Source organism: Ornithorhynchus anatinus, chromosome 8, assembly GCF_004115215.2.
Source record: "Ornithorhynchus anatinus isolate Pmale09 chromosome 8, mOrnAna1.pri.v4, whole genome shotgun sequence".
NCBI lineage: Eukaryota > Metazoa > Chordata > Mammalia > Monotremata > Ornithorhynchidae > Ornithorhynchus > Ornithorhynchus anatinus.
Window position 1 is genome coordinate 16264751 of NC_041735.1, and position 15561 is coordinate 16280311.

The following is a 15561-nucleotide window of genomic DNA, read 5'->3' on the forward strand; positions in this document are numbered from 1 at the left end:
TCTCCTCTCAGTCCTCTTGTTCTTCCCTCCCCTCTCTCCCCTCTATTTTCTCTTTCTCCCTCTATTTCCTTCCTCTTCCTCTTTCCCCTACAAGCCTCTATCTGTAGCTGTTCTCCCATCTTAGTCTCTTTCTAAGCCACCCCTCAAAATCTGAGGGACTTTTTCATTATGAACCTGCTAGTTCTTAGCTTCTAATGCTTCTGTTCTGCTCTTTAACCTCAGCTTCCAGTCCTTTAACAACTCCACTCCAAAGCTTGGAATCCTTCCTCTCCCACCCAAATTTAACATCCATTTAATTCTGTTCTTCCCCTCCATCTCTTCTCTCAGTGGGGAAGGGTGCTCGGGGAGGATTCTCAAAGGGTCGGTAGCCCTGCCCTGGGCTATGTTTCCATAGGCAAAATGGTTTCAATCAAAGTCAAGAACCAGAGCCAATCGTATTTTCTTCTGGATTTTGAGTAGGAGCATTTTCTTCCCAGTCAGCACCTCAACTCTCCATTTATGCATGCTTTTGTAAATATGGTCTATTAGACAATAACCCAGCATCCTTTAGAGAAGAAAGCAGAGAGCAAAGACCATGGGTCTGGGAGTCAGAAGGACCTGTGTTCTAGTCTCAGTTCTGCCACTTGCCTGCTGTGTGAATTTGGAAAATCACTTAACTTCTCTAAGCTTTAGTTACACATCTGTAAAATGGGGATTAAGACTGTGAGCCCCATGTGGGACATAGAGTGTGTCCAAACTGTTCAGCTTTTTATCTACCCCTGTGCTTAGTACAGTGCCTAGCACACAGCAAATGCTTAACAAATGCCATAAAAAATGGACAGGACCAAAACTGGGGCTATCTTTGTTACTGTTGTGTTGTGCAGAGTGAACATCAGCTCAAGGAGCTAGTCTAGATCGCGTCAGGTCCCACAGTGGGAAACCCCTGGAATGAGGTCTGAGTGCAAATCTCTTCACTTTACAAAGCGATCGCAGATCAGCCTCCCAGGGTCCTCCCCTACTGAGATAAGCAAGACTGGGTCAAACCTCACAGGGTAAACCCTAGCAGGATTTTCTTCTCCTCTTTTACCTTTTCCCCCTCCTCTTTTGCTTTTTCCTCCTCCTCCTTGTTCTTCTCTTTTCTGCTGGGCTTTCACTGGCTTTTCCTGAGCCGACACCGCCATCTGCTGTTGATAGGAGGCAATGACAACCAAGAGCCTTTGAATTTCAATTAATCATAAACGGGAGAAACGTCAATCTCCAACTCGTCGCAAAAGGTTGAGGCCTGTTGTCCTATTTTCCACACTGCTCACTCCCTCTGTCCTGACCAGGTGAGCAGATTATCCTAACCCAGTCTTTAGGCACTTCTGGTAGCACGTCAGCACTGGAGTTTGTTCTTTTTTTAATGGTATTTGTTAAGCACCTACTATGAACCAGGCATTGTCCTAACGTGCCCCACATGGACCTCAAAATCTTAATCCCCACTTTACAGATGGGATAAATGAGGCACAGAGAAATTAAATGACTTTTTGAAAATGGAATTTGTTAAGCACTTACTGTGTGCCAGATATTGTCCTAAGTTCGGGGGTAGAGTTAATCAGGGTTAATCAGGTTGGACACAGTCCCTGAACAGCATTGAGCTCAAAACTTTAATCCCCATTTTGCAGATGAGGTAACTGAGGCACAGAGAAGTTAAACGACTTGCCCCAGATCACAGAACAGACAAGTGGCAGAGCCTGGAATTAGAATCCATTTCCTTCTGACACTCAGGCCTGTGCTTCTTACAAGCAGCATGGTATCTGATAAGCACTTACTATGTGTCAAGCACTGTTCTAAGTGCTGGGGTACATACAGTTTTGTCAGGTCAGGCACAGTCCCTGCCCCACATGGGACTCACATTCTAAGTAGAAGGGAGAACAGGTATTGAATCCCCATTTTGCAGTTGAGGAAACTGAGGCAGAGAGCAGTTGTGACTTGAACAAAATCACAGCAGGCAAGCAGCAGAGCCACGATTCAAACCCAGGTCCCCTGCCACTCAGTTCTGTACTTTAACCATAGGCCATACTGTATTTCATCACCTACTTCTTGGATCCTAGACCTCTTTCCCCACCTTACAAGATCTGTTTCCCTTTTGGTTTAAAGGCTGAGAGGAAACCATTTTTTCTACACTCTGGAATGCTGGGCTATTAAAAATATCGAATGTGTTTGTTCTACCCAGTTTGAGGCAAGAGCTCTGGGGAGGAACTGCAAAGATAGGCCAATTTGTTCCATTGGGGATGTTAGGGAACTGTATATTGATACAATTTATAAAGAGGTTACTTAAAACTGCAATTTGCCCGGCAACGTAGAATTCATTGGCTGAGAGATCAGCCCAGCAGCCACCCACTGTAATAGCATTCTGGGCCTTTATTAGGTCTTCAATTTCTCTCTGAAGGTACAGTACATATTAAATGGCTACAGCTCAGTGGGGATCCCAGAAGCAGAAAAGGAGGTAAATTTGCCTGGTACAGAAAAGGAAAAGGAAAACGTTTTCCTTATGAGTTTCATTAAGGCAGTTTCGCTTTGACTGGTCGTCTGCAAAAAGCATACCTTCGGAAACAAACAAAAATTCTAGGCAAAAAGCTTTGCTGCTAATGGACAGTCATGCTGTTTATAGCATAGAGTTGGCGACCAATGTATGTTTCATTACAGAAAATGGTCAGAGGGCAGATCCCTTCTGACACTGAGATTAGCAGTTCAAGCGCAACCCAGGTTAGCAGTAGCCAACAGTAATCCCCATGGAAGACTGTTCTGGGGCTGGATTCTGGCAGGTCCCCAGAGGTAAGAAAAGTGGTCTCAAGAGTCACCATACTGGTCACCTTAAATCAAGCCACTGTCCTCTTTCTCCTAGCCAAGTGAGATCTGTCTAAAGTTCTGTTGTTTGTCCAGTGGAAAGAGCAGTTTAGGGTTCTAGATTCAGATCTGCAAGATTAGATGGCTGTTGGGCTATTACATCAGTGGTGAAGGTTTTTGATTGAAGAACCACATAAGACATCCTATTCAACAGGAACCTGAAAAATAAATGTTTAGAGCGGGTGACTGAAAGCTAGAATATTCTTTAGATGCCTCACTATTGTGATTTATCCTCTTTTTCAACCAATCGATCATATTTATTAAGCAGTTATTGTGTGCAGAGCACTGTACTAAGCGCTTAAAACACAGGCCCGAGATTCGTTGTCTGCTGTGTGAGATGACCTCAGCTGCAGTGGCATAACCCAGTAAGTGGTTGTGTTGGTAGCCGTTGAAGTCTGTCACCTACTCCAGCCAAGCTATTTTTCAAGGTTATTGCTGAATAGAATATTATAGGTCGTTCTTCATCACTGATGGCACAGCCCTCATTGAGGTTAAAATTTAGTGCAGGGGACAAGTGGATACAAATTGTAAACTTACAATAGTTTCTCCTTTATCCCTAAGAAGCCCCAAATTTTGAGATCCAGTGAAAAAGTAGATAGGTAAATCTGAAGAGAGGTAGAATTATGCAACCCAGGATGTTATAATACCAGTATGCCTGCATTTTAGAGATTCCTGGAAAGAAAGCACAATTAGAGTTTCTCTATCACATCAAAGCCCCAATAAAATCCTAATTTAGTATGAATGTTTAGGCAGTAACCAGAGTGCATTTGCGGAGATGTCTTTCATTAGGAACCCTGATAGGTGTCCTGAGAACAACCTATTTAATTATACAGCTGCATGCCATGAGAACAGTCTGTATTCCAAGTAGCTTATTAAATTCTTATTCTTCCGGTGACTTTGCAGACAACATGAGTGGCTGGAGAAATCCATCCCTAGTCTCACATTTGTCCAAGAGAGAAGAGGAGTGATACTGGAAACATGCAGCAAAACTGTAACACACCCTCAAAATTTCTTCCTTGGGTTTTCTGGAGTCTGGAAAAGTCGCTTTCTTTTAACCAAATGCCATCTAGTGACCTAAATAGGAACTACCACTATCTATTGACCAGTTCGATCAATCAATTGTACTGAGCACTTACTGTGTGCAGAACACTGTATTAAGCGCTTCGAACAGTGCTGGGGAGAATACAGCACAACAATATTATGGAAATATTCCCTACCCACAGTGAACTTAAAGTCCAGAGGAAGGCTAACCGCTGCGATTATTTTCATATAATACATATTTCTTGGTCAAATTGGCGGCTAAGAGCCAATTTCTTATCATTAATAGCTTAAGAATAGCACTTTCCAAGTGTTTTACTAAAACCATTAGATCATATATCTCACCTCAAAATATTGACTACTGAAAATAACTGAGGTGGAAGTGCCTATTTCAAAAAATCAGGCCATCAAAAAATCAGGAAAGCTCAAAAGAAACCATTAACTAGTTTTTTTAAACAATTAAAACAAAAAGGTTAATTCTTAAGCGTGTATTTTCATGGAAATTAATTCAGGAAAATATTGCTGACTTTTGGCTGGTTCTACAGAGAAAGTTGATATACTTCAGTCCAGGGCTCACTCAATCTGCAGGAACTAGCTTCAGTATGGCTTCCTACACAAGGCTATTTTGGCTAGGCTCCCAATTATGCTAGTATTTACTGGCTATTTCTGCTGGGGATCCATATTGAGAACAGACCATTCGTTTTATAACACTCATCTTTTAGCGTGCTATTTAATACTGCGAAGTTGATGTTGGCTTTAGTAGTCATAAGCTCGTTGTGGGCAGGGAATGTGTCTGTTTATTGTTATTCTGTACTCACCCAAGCACTTAGTATAGTGCTCTGCACACAGTGAATATGAATTAATAGTACTGAGTAGCAGGAGTCTGTGCTCACTAGCCTTAACGGTACTGTGTGCTTTCTGAATGTAATGCAGTGAACTAAGACTTTGAGAAAGTACAGCAGAAGCACAAGATGTGCCCGGCTACCCAAGGAGCTTAGACTCTATCAGGGGAGAGAAACACAGAAATATCACATATAATTGCTGAGGATGGGGATAAACAAGTGCAAAAAGTGGCCAGAGGGTTAATGAGAATTGGGGTAATGATAATTATAGTCAGGGCAGACTTGAGGAGGTGGGATTTTAGAAGGACATTCCAATTTCTGGAAACATGCGCTAATAATTGGAGTTGAAAGAAGACAAGCATGGGGTACAGTCAGGAGGTGGGCTTGGGAGGAAAGAAGAATGTGAATAAAAGAATGTGGGGAGAGGACAGCAGATGAGTAGGTGTGGAGCTTTGAAATCAATGGTAAGGAGTCTTTGCTTGATGGAGAGATGAAATATGGGCCAGGCAATATCTCACGAAGACAATCCAGGCAGCAGCATGAAGGACTGAAGTGGGAGAAACTGGAGATAGGGAGACCAGCAAGGAGACAAATGCTATAGCTCGATGGTGATATGAGTGGTTGTGGGGGGGGATCAGGAGGAAAATTCCACAAATGAATTTGAGGTAAAACCAACAGATTTTAGAGGAGTACATTGGTTTTGAGAGCAGAATGAGCGTGAAGACTCCATGACATCAAAGTTGAAGGTTTCATGCAATTTAGTAGTGCATAATGACATCTACTGAGCATAGATAATAGCAATATGTTAATAGAGGGTGCCTTTTACTGAAAAGCATGTGGAAGATAACACTTTAGGAATACTGTATGGATCTAATATAAAATAATCAGTCAAATCTCTTTATTTGGACATCTCCTTATCTACTTCACCAAGGAATTCATGATTTATCCCTCATTTTAATATGTATATTTTTCTCCATCGATTTTTTTGATTTTGGAAACATATTAAGGACTTACATTATTTCCTGTGGGAAGCTACTTGGTTTATCAATGGCATTCACTGAGCATTACTGTGTGCAGAACACTGTATGAAGCACTTTTTTAAATGGTATTTAAGCACTTACTATGTGCCAGGCACTGGGATATGTTCAAGATAATCGAGTTGAATACAGTTCCTGTCTAAATGAGGCTCGCAGTCTTTTAATCCTCATTTTACAGATGGGGGAACTGAGGCACAGAGAAGTTAACTGACTTGTCCAAGGTCACACAGACAAGTGGCAGAGCCAGGATTAGATCTCAGGTCCTCTGACTCCCAGGCCTGTGCTCTAATCCACTAGGCCACACTGCTTCACTTGGGAGAATGCAATATAATTGGAAGAGATGATTCCTGAACTCCAGGAGTTTACAAATCTAGTGGGGCACTCCTTTGCTCAACACTCCATTTTCATGGAACTAATTAAGAGCATGAATTGCAATACAGCAGTGTAGTAATGAACTCATGGCTCAGTATATCCGTTTGTGTCAGTTTTGATGTTCGTACCCGATTGTGATGTGAACTACACAGTTCAATGTCCAAGAGGTTCCGGTGGTCTAGAAAAGACTTGAAGGTCAGGAGGATGCTTAGAGTAGGTGATGCTCAATTCAGGAAGTTGATCTCTTTGATTTTTGATGGCTTCTCCAAGTATCCTGCCTCTGAGTGGGTCATTTGGCTGATGGTCTTGATTTCTTGAAAGCTGATCCAGTGTCTGTCTTGTTTCTGCATATGATGCCCGAGAATTGATGTCAATGTCCTGGTTCCTCATTTGACAGCAGAAATTACTATCACCAGAAAGGTACTTTCCCCCATCTGACCCATATATGTTCTCTAGTCCCTGATCCACACAATACTTGTCAATATTATTCATTTTATTCATTGTCATATTTAATGAGTGCTTACTGTGTACAGAGCACTGTACTAAGTGCTTGGAAAGTACAATACAGCAATAAGAAGAGACAAAACAGGTGGCTTTTGAATTGAGCTTGTGACTCCAGTATTGCCAATTCTGAGCCAGCGCACTTGGGACAAGATTGACATGCTACATGAAAGGAGAGTTTGTCATAGTTCGGTCTTTTCAGCCATAAGTAATCATCTGGGTCCCATCTTAATTATGAAGTTTAACCACAACTACATATATGCTATGTTATCTAGTACTTTACTAAGAGGAAAGCTCTAGTAACCAGAATTTCTAAGTGCTTAGTATAGTGCTCTGCACACAGTAAGCACTCAGTAAATACAACTGATTGACCTGGAGAGCCATTACACGAGCAACATTGGCTGATTGATCCCACCTTTAGAGATTGCTCCCAGGCAGTAGGAAGAATTGACATAACTATTGCCCTGATAAGCTGATATCCGTCTCAGTTCTTAGTATGATGTCTCACACATAATAAGCACTTAATTGCTTTTTGAATGGTGCTTATTAACATCCTCCATTAAAGGAAGGAAGATGGTAAGGTCTCCCAAGACTTTCCTTTCATCAGTCTTAGCATGGCTATCTTTAGTAGTAGTGTTCCCCTAGACTGTAAACTTGTAGGCAGGGAAAGTGTCTGTTAACTCTCTCCTAGTCTCCAGAGCATTTGGTAGAATGCTCTGTCCATAGTAAGTGCTCAATAACTACCATTGATTCATTGGGCCTTGCCCCATAACCTGGGTGTTTGTTTTAAAAAAAAAAGAACTGGCATCTCCCATTGCTCCAAAAGCATTACCCATTTACTTGTAGGAAAAAGCACACAAGTAGAAGGCTCCTTTCTGAGGTGTGACTGGGCCTCCTCAGGGTGGTATAAAGTGCAGTGTTTCATTCAGTCCTGATTTTTATTAGAGTCTAGTATACTTGAAACTCCTATAACAACATGGAATCAGGATCACACATGAACACCTCAGCCCTCCTAGGAATGGTGAAAAATGTAGAACCTGAGGTTATGTGGATCATTTTAGAACATATACCTGCCAGGGAAAGAAGATTATCAGAATGCTTTAAGTAGTAAGACTGCCACATTTATTTTTCCACTTAGTTGTAGATGTTCTCAATTGCCTCCCTTGGGCCTGGTCCAAGAGATGCTCAGACTGGGTTGGGCCAGGCTATAGGCTTCTAGTCCCATAGAAATTTTGGGGAGGGTGAGTACGGCCCTACTCCTGCCAAGGGTTCACAGTATAACAAGGGTACTAAATGAGGAAAAGCTCAACCTAGGAAGAGGAACAAATTGAGTGGGACTGTCCTGGGCAGAGGGTGATTCTATACTCTGATCATCAGTTAATCAACTTATTGTATTTACTGAGCACTTACCATCTGCAGAGCATTGTACTGATCACTTGGGAAAGTACAATACAATAGAACTGGTAGACATGATCCCTCTCTTCAAGGAACTTACAATCTCACGGAGAAGCTTACAACCTAGTATTTTATACCTAAATGTGGGCCGGGCACTAAACTTGGGAAAGTATGATGGATGTAAGGGATGTTCTCTTGACCAAGGGATATTATAACCTAAAAAAGTGGGCAGACATAAAAATGTACAGATAGGAGGAAGTGCTTAGAGTACATATATCAAAACATACAAAGGTGTCTGGGGAGGGTGTGAGTGCAAAAGTGGGTATAACATGGGAAGCACTGAGGCAAGGTAGATTTAAAGAGGGGAGCATTTCATTCAATCACATTTATTGAGCACTTTGTGCAAAGCAGGATTTGCAGGCAAAGTTTTGGGAAAGAGGCACAGTGAGATTTGGAATAAGGGAGAGTATCATCTGGGGTCTAGTAGAGAAGAGTGGAGAGGTAAGCAGAAGAGAGCTGATGGAGTGGCAGGAATTTATTTGAAACTGATAGTTGAAAGCAAAGTCCAATTTAGTTCAGTTATTTGAATTTCCACATGTGAAGGGTAAAAGGGATCTAATTTATTTTCTCCAAGGTGAAGTGGTAAGAGCTGTCCCACGTGCCCTAGCTAGGCAATCACCATAAACATGTAAACGACCTACAACTAAGAAAACCAGGGAAGTGGACTGCAGCATCCCAGAAACTGACATGGTCCTTTTCTGTTCTGAAGTAGATGAGATTTTCTTAAAAGGTACCAAGAGAGAAGGAAGAGAGCCTCAGAGGGAAGCCGTGCTAAGACCACCCAGCCCTCACAGCATGGAATCATTGGCCTGAGCAAGTTATTATACCACCATAGTATCGGCAAGGTTCCACGAGTAATTTTCACTTCCACCATATTCCTACTACCCACAAGATCCAAATGTTTAATGGCACGCATATTTTATTATGGTATTTGATAAGCACTTACTCCATCAAAAACTATAAGCAAGATCATCGGATTGGACAGTTCCTGTCCCATACAGAGTTCCCAGTTTAAGCAGGAGGGAGTAGGAGTTAAACCCCATTTTACAGATGAGGGAACTGAGGCAGAGAGAAGTTGTAATTTGCCCAAGTCTGCACAGCAGGCAAGTGGCAGAGCTGGGATGAGATGTAAATTCAGTGTGGGCAGGGAATGTGTCTATTATTATAGTGTACTCCTTCAAGCGCTTAGTACAGTGCTTTGAATACAGTAAGCTCTCCATAAATATGATTGAATGAACCCACGTCCTCCAACTCCTAGGCCCGTGCTCTGTCCACAAGGCCATGCTGATTCCCTAACAACCTATCAATGATCCTTAATTTATCTGGAATGCAAACAAAATGTTCACCTTACTCACTAACCATGCAGAATGTTTTGTTCTTTGAGTACTTACCATTCAAAGCGTACATGTAAGAAGATGAGTATTATTCTACTTTTGCTGTTCTTAACCACAATGAAAAAGATCAACGCTTTTCAAATTAACTTTAATACACCTAATTAAAAAATAGTTTTAAATCTTTATCACAGTGGCAGGTAATAATTCTAACCATGATTACATACACCCAGTTTTATGGATAATTGAAGTCTAAAAATAGTCTGGCCTCAATTACCCAAATAATTCATACCCCAAATGGGCTATTGGTCTGAAATATCTTGATAATCGAGGCCCAAGTATTTTGTTGGCCAGCTTCAATCTGGTCTAAGCCTAGGCCAGTTAGGATCAAAATGTGCTATTTTTGCCAGCTGGTTTGACATACAACTAATTTTTTTTAGAGAGGTCTGGCACAGACTCTGAGTCCAATTTCATAGACAATTCTGGGTAGCCAGGTTACTAAAGTAGTAATTTAGAATAAAATGTGACTATAAGATAGACTGTGACCACAAATACTGAATTTTCAGAAGGAAAAAAATAATTTACAAACCCATCATACATCTTACAAAATCTTATTCCCATACAGGACAGTGATGCCCTTGGGCATAAGAATTATCCATTTTGTTACATTAGAAGATGAATATAGCTCAACAGTACATCTGCCTCTGAAAGAGTGGCTTGCTGTTTACTGTGGTATTATCATAGCAGAACAAGAGCTGGTCTTCTAAAAGTTACTCAACTTTTTGGCACGACTCTTCCTTTCTCCTAACATCAATCACAGTGGCTTTCGGCCCAGGGGTTAGTGACATAGCCCACTGTCAAAGCAAGGAACTTAAGCAAACAAACCAAAAAATACATACTCTGAACTAAATTTAGAGCCTCCACCAGCTGAGTTTGCAGTTGGGGAAAGGGAAAAAAATGAAAGCTGTAGGGAGGGAGCAAAAATAAACAGAATAAATACAGATAAATTTGTTTTTAATAAAGGAGTTAATTTTCTTTCAATCCTATATAAAACAATAGCAATTAAAAACTTCATTTTTGAAAGTAAAATATTTACATATGAACAAGTAACTGTGCAAAATTTACATGAAAAAATGGAAAGACAGGATTTCCTAAAAGACAAAATAAAAGGTGTAACAGTTGTCAGGTGTTGATAAAAATACTGATCAGCATTCAGTTTACACGCAAGAGAGTTAAATTCTACCATGAGAAGTCACACAAACAAAGCCAAAGTATTTACAGTCATAAAAGTACTATCAATAGACAATTTAATACAATAACCTCTGAAAATATAAAGAACCAATTAGTATATTTGTAATAAAAAAATAGGTACAAAGAAGGGACTTTGCTCTGGACATCTTTAAAGTTGGCCCACAGCTTGCATACAGTCTTTTAGCAAAATAATTATAGTTTACATAGCCATTTTTATGTTATGTGCCAAAAATTATGTACAATTACTGACAAAATACACCAACCATTTTTCAACACTTGATTCACACTGAGAAACAGTCTTTTGATGATTCCTCTCAACTTTGATTTCATTTAATCTAAGCTTTCACTTTTTAGCTAAAAAAACACAGTGCAAGTAAAATATATTTATGCTGAAAAGGTTTTCATTTTTCTTTTAACTTTACAGCTTTACAAACTATAGCAAATAAAATGCATTTTTACAGATGCTGATAACACATTCAGAAGGAACCCTCCTTTATGGACTCTCAGGGCCTCTAATAAGCAGTAATGTGATTACAAACTGAGGTTATGTTTCTAAAATTGAGTATTCCTCTAGAATTTGAACATTGGGGAGAGGGGAGCAAGATAAATAATCTAAAAATCAGTTTGCTTTGCCAACTGACTATTTAAAAAAATAAAAATAAAAAATGAAATGAGGTCATCGGCTGTAGACATATATACCTATGTAATTAGTTTAGTTGAGTTGAACAACTAAAATGCACAAATAATGTTGAAACTGTTACAGGTCTGACAAAGGATAGCTAATTATTTGCTAAACGATTCCATCAGTCTTTATATATGGCTTGTTTGGCAAGAAGGCCACTCAATCAAAGATGAGTTAAGATTTAATTGTCCTTTAACAGAATCCACAGGCCTTGTAAGTATTTTCACTGTTACAGAAATGTATTTTTCTCTCAGACTGAAGAGCTGATTTATAAACAGGAATATAAAACTGTTCCGTGTAAAGAGGTGGTTGTTTTTTAAACAATATCCCATTTGCTTGTTACAAAAAGGCGTAATCTGCAAATATATAAAAACGTCCCCAGGCGTCTCCATCAAAAATACCTTGATCTTTTCCATTTTACTTAAGGAATGCTTTGTATAGCAATAGTGAATGGCTTGTCTCTCGCTCGTTTTCTAAACAAAATATGAGGTCCCTGAGGTTGACCCGCGTTATCCTTTGTCGCGTAAACTGTCTGGTGGTTCCGACTCCAGAGCTGCCCGGGACTGCTGCGCTTGTGCCAGATCCCTATAAGTGGAGAAAGGAAGACAACGGTTCCGGTTTGCAAGTTTTAGATGGACTTAGAGCCCCTCAGCCGCCCCCACAGCCCTTTTGACGGTGAATATGAATGTAAACGAGGAAGCCTGTGACTACCATGGACACACATACTGTTGCAGTGGTATGTATCCTAATCCTTCCACCAGTGACCCTGCTGCTCCCACATGCACACATTTACATTTGTAGAGTTAATGCATTCTTTTTGGATGCCGAAATCCAGCACTGTCAAGAAAGCAAACACACACTCAACTATTCAACGATGTGGTTGCTGGCAAGTTTACATTTCACCCACATATAATCAAGTTGGCTTTCCGAGGCAGTAAGAGAAACCACAAAGAGGAGTCCCTCTATTGAAGCTGAAGCTCTCCATGCCAGACAGCCCCGGTGCCACTTGTTTTTTGCCCTTTCAACTTTGGATTTATTTGTTCTTCTTAAGCAGGCTAATTTCCTTGGGTTTTGTGTAGTTTAAGTGTTAAATAGGTTGCTCTGATACAAAACTGGTGTGAGAGACCAATGTGGAGAGAACTGCCTCTATTCATCTATTAACTTACATTTTTAAGAACATATGTAAGGATATTTTGACATTTTATTATAGAGAAAAGAGAACTAAATTTGAATTCCAATAGTCCAATCAACTTATGGCCTTCATAAAGTTTTAATGAGTCAGGAGCATTCCATGTATTTTTTACTCAAGCACGCATCAAGAACTCTGGTTTATAGAAAGGTTAAAGGGCAACCTTATTTTAGGTGGAAATTTTCAAGATGGAGATGTTAAGATAGTAAAAAGTGAACAGCCAGTGGATGTCACATAGAAATCAAAGGTTATCTGGAAGTAATAGGATTTGGAAATGAGACTGAAAATCAGTTCTGCACTGATAAGCATATAAAAGGCATTTTTCATTTAGAATTTCTTTAACCATTTTTACCACACATCTCACACTAGTTCTTTGCATGTGGGGGATTTAAAAAAAAAAAGAAAGGATTTTTAAAATTAGATCACCCCAGAGTAAAACAAAGCATCCCTAGTTGATAGGGATGTACAACCTTCACCTGATAGCTCTCATCTGTGTTTTTATGAAGGCGACAAAATCTACTTGATGTGTCTACTTCTGAATGGTTGGATTTTTTCAATGAGTGATTTCAGTTTATCATTATTGTTGTTGTTTTTTTAAGTCAGGAAAATAAGCTCATATCAAACCATAAAATAATGCTTTCCTTAAAGGACCAGGTCCCTCTTGGGTCTCTAAACTGATGGAAAAGCAAGTCATATTTCATCAAATGGGTCCCGGGGGAAGAGAAATTGAAGCTTGTTTTTTTAAGAGAAGTGAATTAATAGACTCTGAGGCAGAAAGGAGCAAAGTGTATTCATGTGAAGCTGCCTGGGAGTCAAAAGTAATAGCCTAGAAATGAAATTTCCTTGAGGAGAAAGCCAGATGAGGAGAGAGCAGTAATCTTCCCCATCCAGAAACAGAGTAGCCAATGTGGAGGAAGGAAACAAAAGTGGTGATGCCCAGATCCGGTTTCCATCCATAATAACAATAACAGTGATATGTGTTAAGCACTTACTATGTGCTAAGCACCGCATGAGGTACAAGCCATATCATAAGTAGTTTCTGTTCCACATGGGGTTCCCAGTTAAAGGGGTGGGGAGGTGAAGAACACAATGTAAGAGTTGAAATGCTGTGGTTAAGTTTATGGAGAAGTCTCTTCATTCAAGAAGGGTTCCTTGTGGAATCAGTTCTGTTCCCAAATAAGCAATCATCTCAGGTCTGTTGACTCTGATAATATGCACATTAACCCTTGGGAACTACTATGCAGCTGGTATCTACACTGGAAAGAACATACCCTGTTTAAAGCTGAATCCCGGGATCCTGCCCCCGCAAAGTATAGAAATTCCTGCTGAGGCCAGGCCATCAGTAGTGAAAATTTCTGACTGAAGGGGCAAAGTAAAGCTCCCCACAAGGTGGAGAGTCCAAGGGGGAATCCTGAAAAATTGCTGACAGCAATGACCATTCCTCCTACCAAGGAAGCAACCTACTGGGTTACAGCAGTGGATAATCTCACTGTGAAAAGGATTACACATGTAAAAACATGCATCCAACAATAAAGTGGGCAGAGATGTGCGCAAGTTGCTATCATTAATCGGTTCCTTCCTCTGGGATCTCAGGTCTGAAGTCTCAGAACCAAGGGTCAGATGCTGATTCCTCTTCCCTTCTGAATCCCTAATAAAGTTGTATGATTCAACATTTACTCCAAAAATGTAAATGTACCAATTTTTAATTTATATAATTAACTAGATGTTAAATTGCCAAATTAATAAAATGTTAAATTATAATAAAATATTAAATTATACATTTTTCTCATTGGTAAGTTCAAGAGCAAATCATGTAAAATGTGAACAGGGAAAGGTTTGAACATGGCTAAGGCTAGTCGCAGTTTCTTCAAAAAGGTAAGAGAATCTGAAACTGTTACTGAAAAGGTTTCAAGGCACCAAAATGTTCTCAAAAGACATCTCATTCATATTCTTAGTACCAATAGACAAGGTAAGTAATTAACACGGATAAACATCAACCCCAATTAAACTATAGGAGTTTGCAGGTGGCAAGAAAATATGGGTATATTGCACTTTTTTAAAAAAAAAAGGTGTGATCAACCCTTGTTTCAATGGGACATAAGGGATTAAAGGAAGGTGGTTTGAAAACTGCATCTGTCTTGAGTGAAATGCAATGTTGGGATAGACAAAAAGTTTTTGTTTCAAGCAGTCTCTATTGTCTTGGCACTTTCTCTGACCCTTCTCTACATTTCGTCATCGTGGCAATAGGAACCAGTTTATGATACACGACGTTTGTTGCTGCAGTAGTACAAGCAGTTCCCTGAGCAATGAGAATGACCTGATCATCTTTGCCAAAGGTGACGCCTTTGCCCTTTAAACATTCTGGCACTGCAGTCACTCTTCTTAAATTGCATTCTAACCAAATGATGTTCTGAGGCATCAGTTCTGGCAGAAATACCTGTTTAGCAATCACTGAACAGTAACTGGGTCTTGTTTCTGGAAACTGAGGAAAAGGTTTAAGAATACTTGCTGGAGGTAACAGCGGTAACTACCCCGGCTAAACTGGCCCTTCCTAGGTCCATTCATTTGTGTTATTCATACAGTCAGAAGCACGTCATTCAGGCAGAACTTGTAAGTGGTCCAGCTCAGTGCTGGGCAGACTCTTCTCCCTTCCTCCTCCCTGCTGTGCCACCAAAGACTTCTGATCTCCTACTAACCCACACAAAGTGGAACCTTTGCATGAAGCATCCCACCTAATGAAGCATAGTGATCTCCTTAAATTGAGCCAAAATAAAAATACAAGCCAAGCTGCCTCCCACGCTGGGTTTTTTTTTTCTGTCTTTGTTTTGGTTCTTTCTTGGCTTTTTTAAAAACTGTACTTGTTAAGCGCTATGTGCCAAGCACTGGTCTAAGCACTGGAGTAGGTACAAGTTAATCAGTTTGGACACAGTACATGTCCCACATGGGGCTCACTCTTAATCTCCATTTACAGATGAGGTAACTGGGGCACAGAGAA

General features: G+C 40.2%; 1 protein-coding gene across 1 annotated transcript in view; it reads right to left on the minus strand.

The window, feature by feature from the left end:
• Positions 1–9581: 9581 nt before the first annotated feature.
• Positions 9582–15561, minus strand: part of TAF4 (TATA-box binding protein associated factor 4) — a 67476-nt gene continuing 61496 nt past the window's right edge. Inside the window, exon 18 of the mRNA XM_039912889.1 lies at positions 9582–11962. Within this exon, the coding sequence (XP_039768823.1) occupies positions 11795–11962 (168 nt within the window). The 3' untranslated portion in view covers positions 9582–11794. The remainder of the gene's footprint in view (positions 11963–15561) is intronic.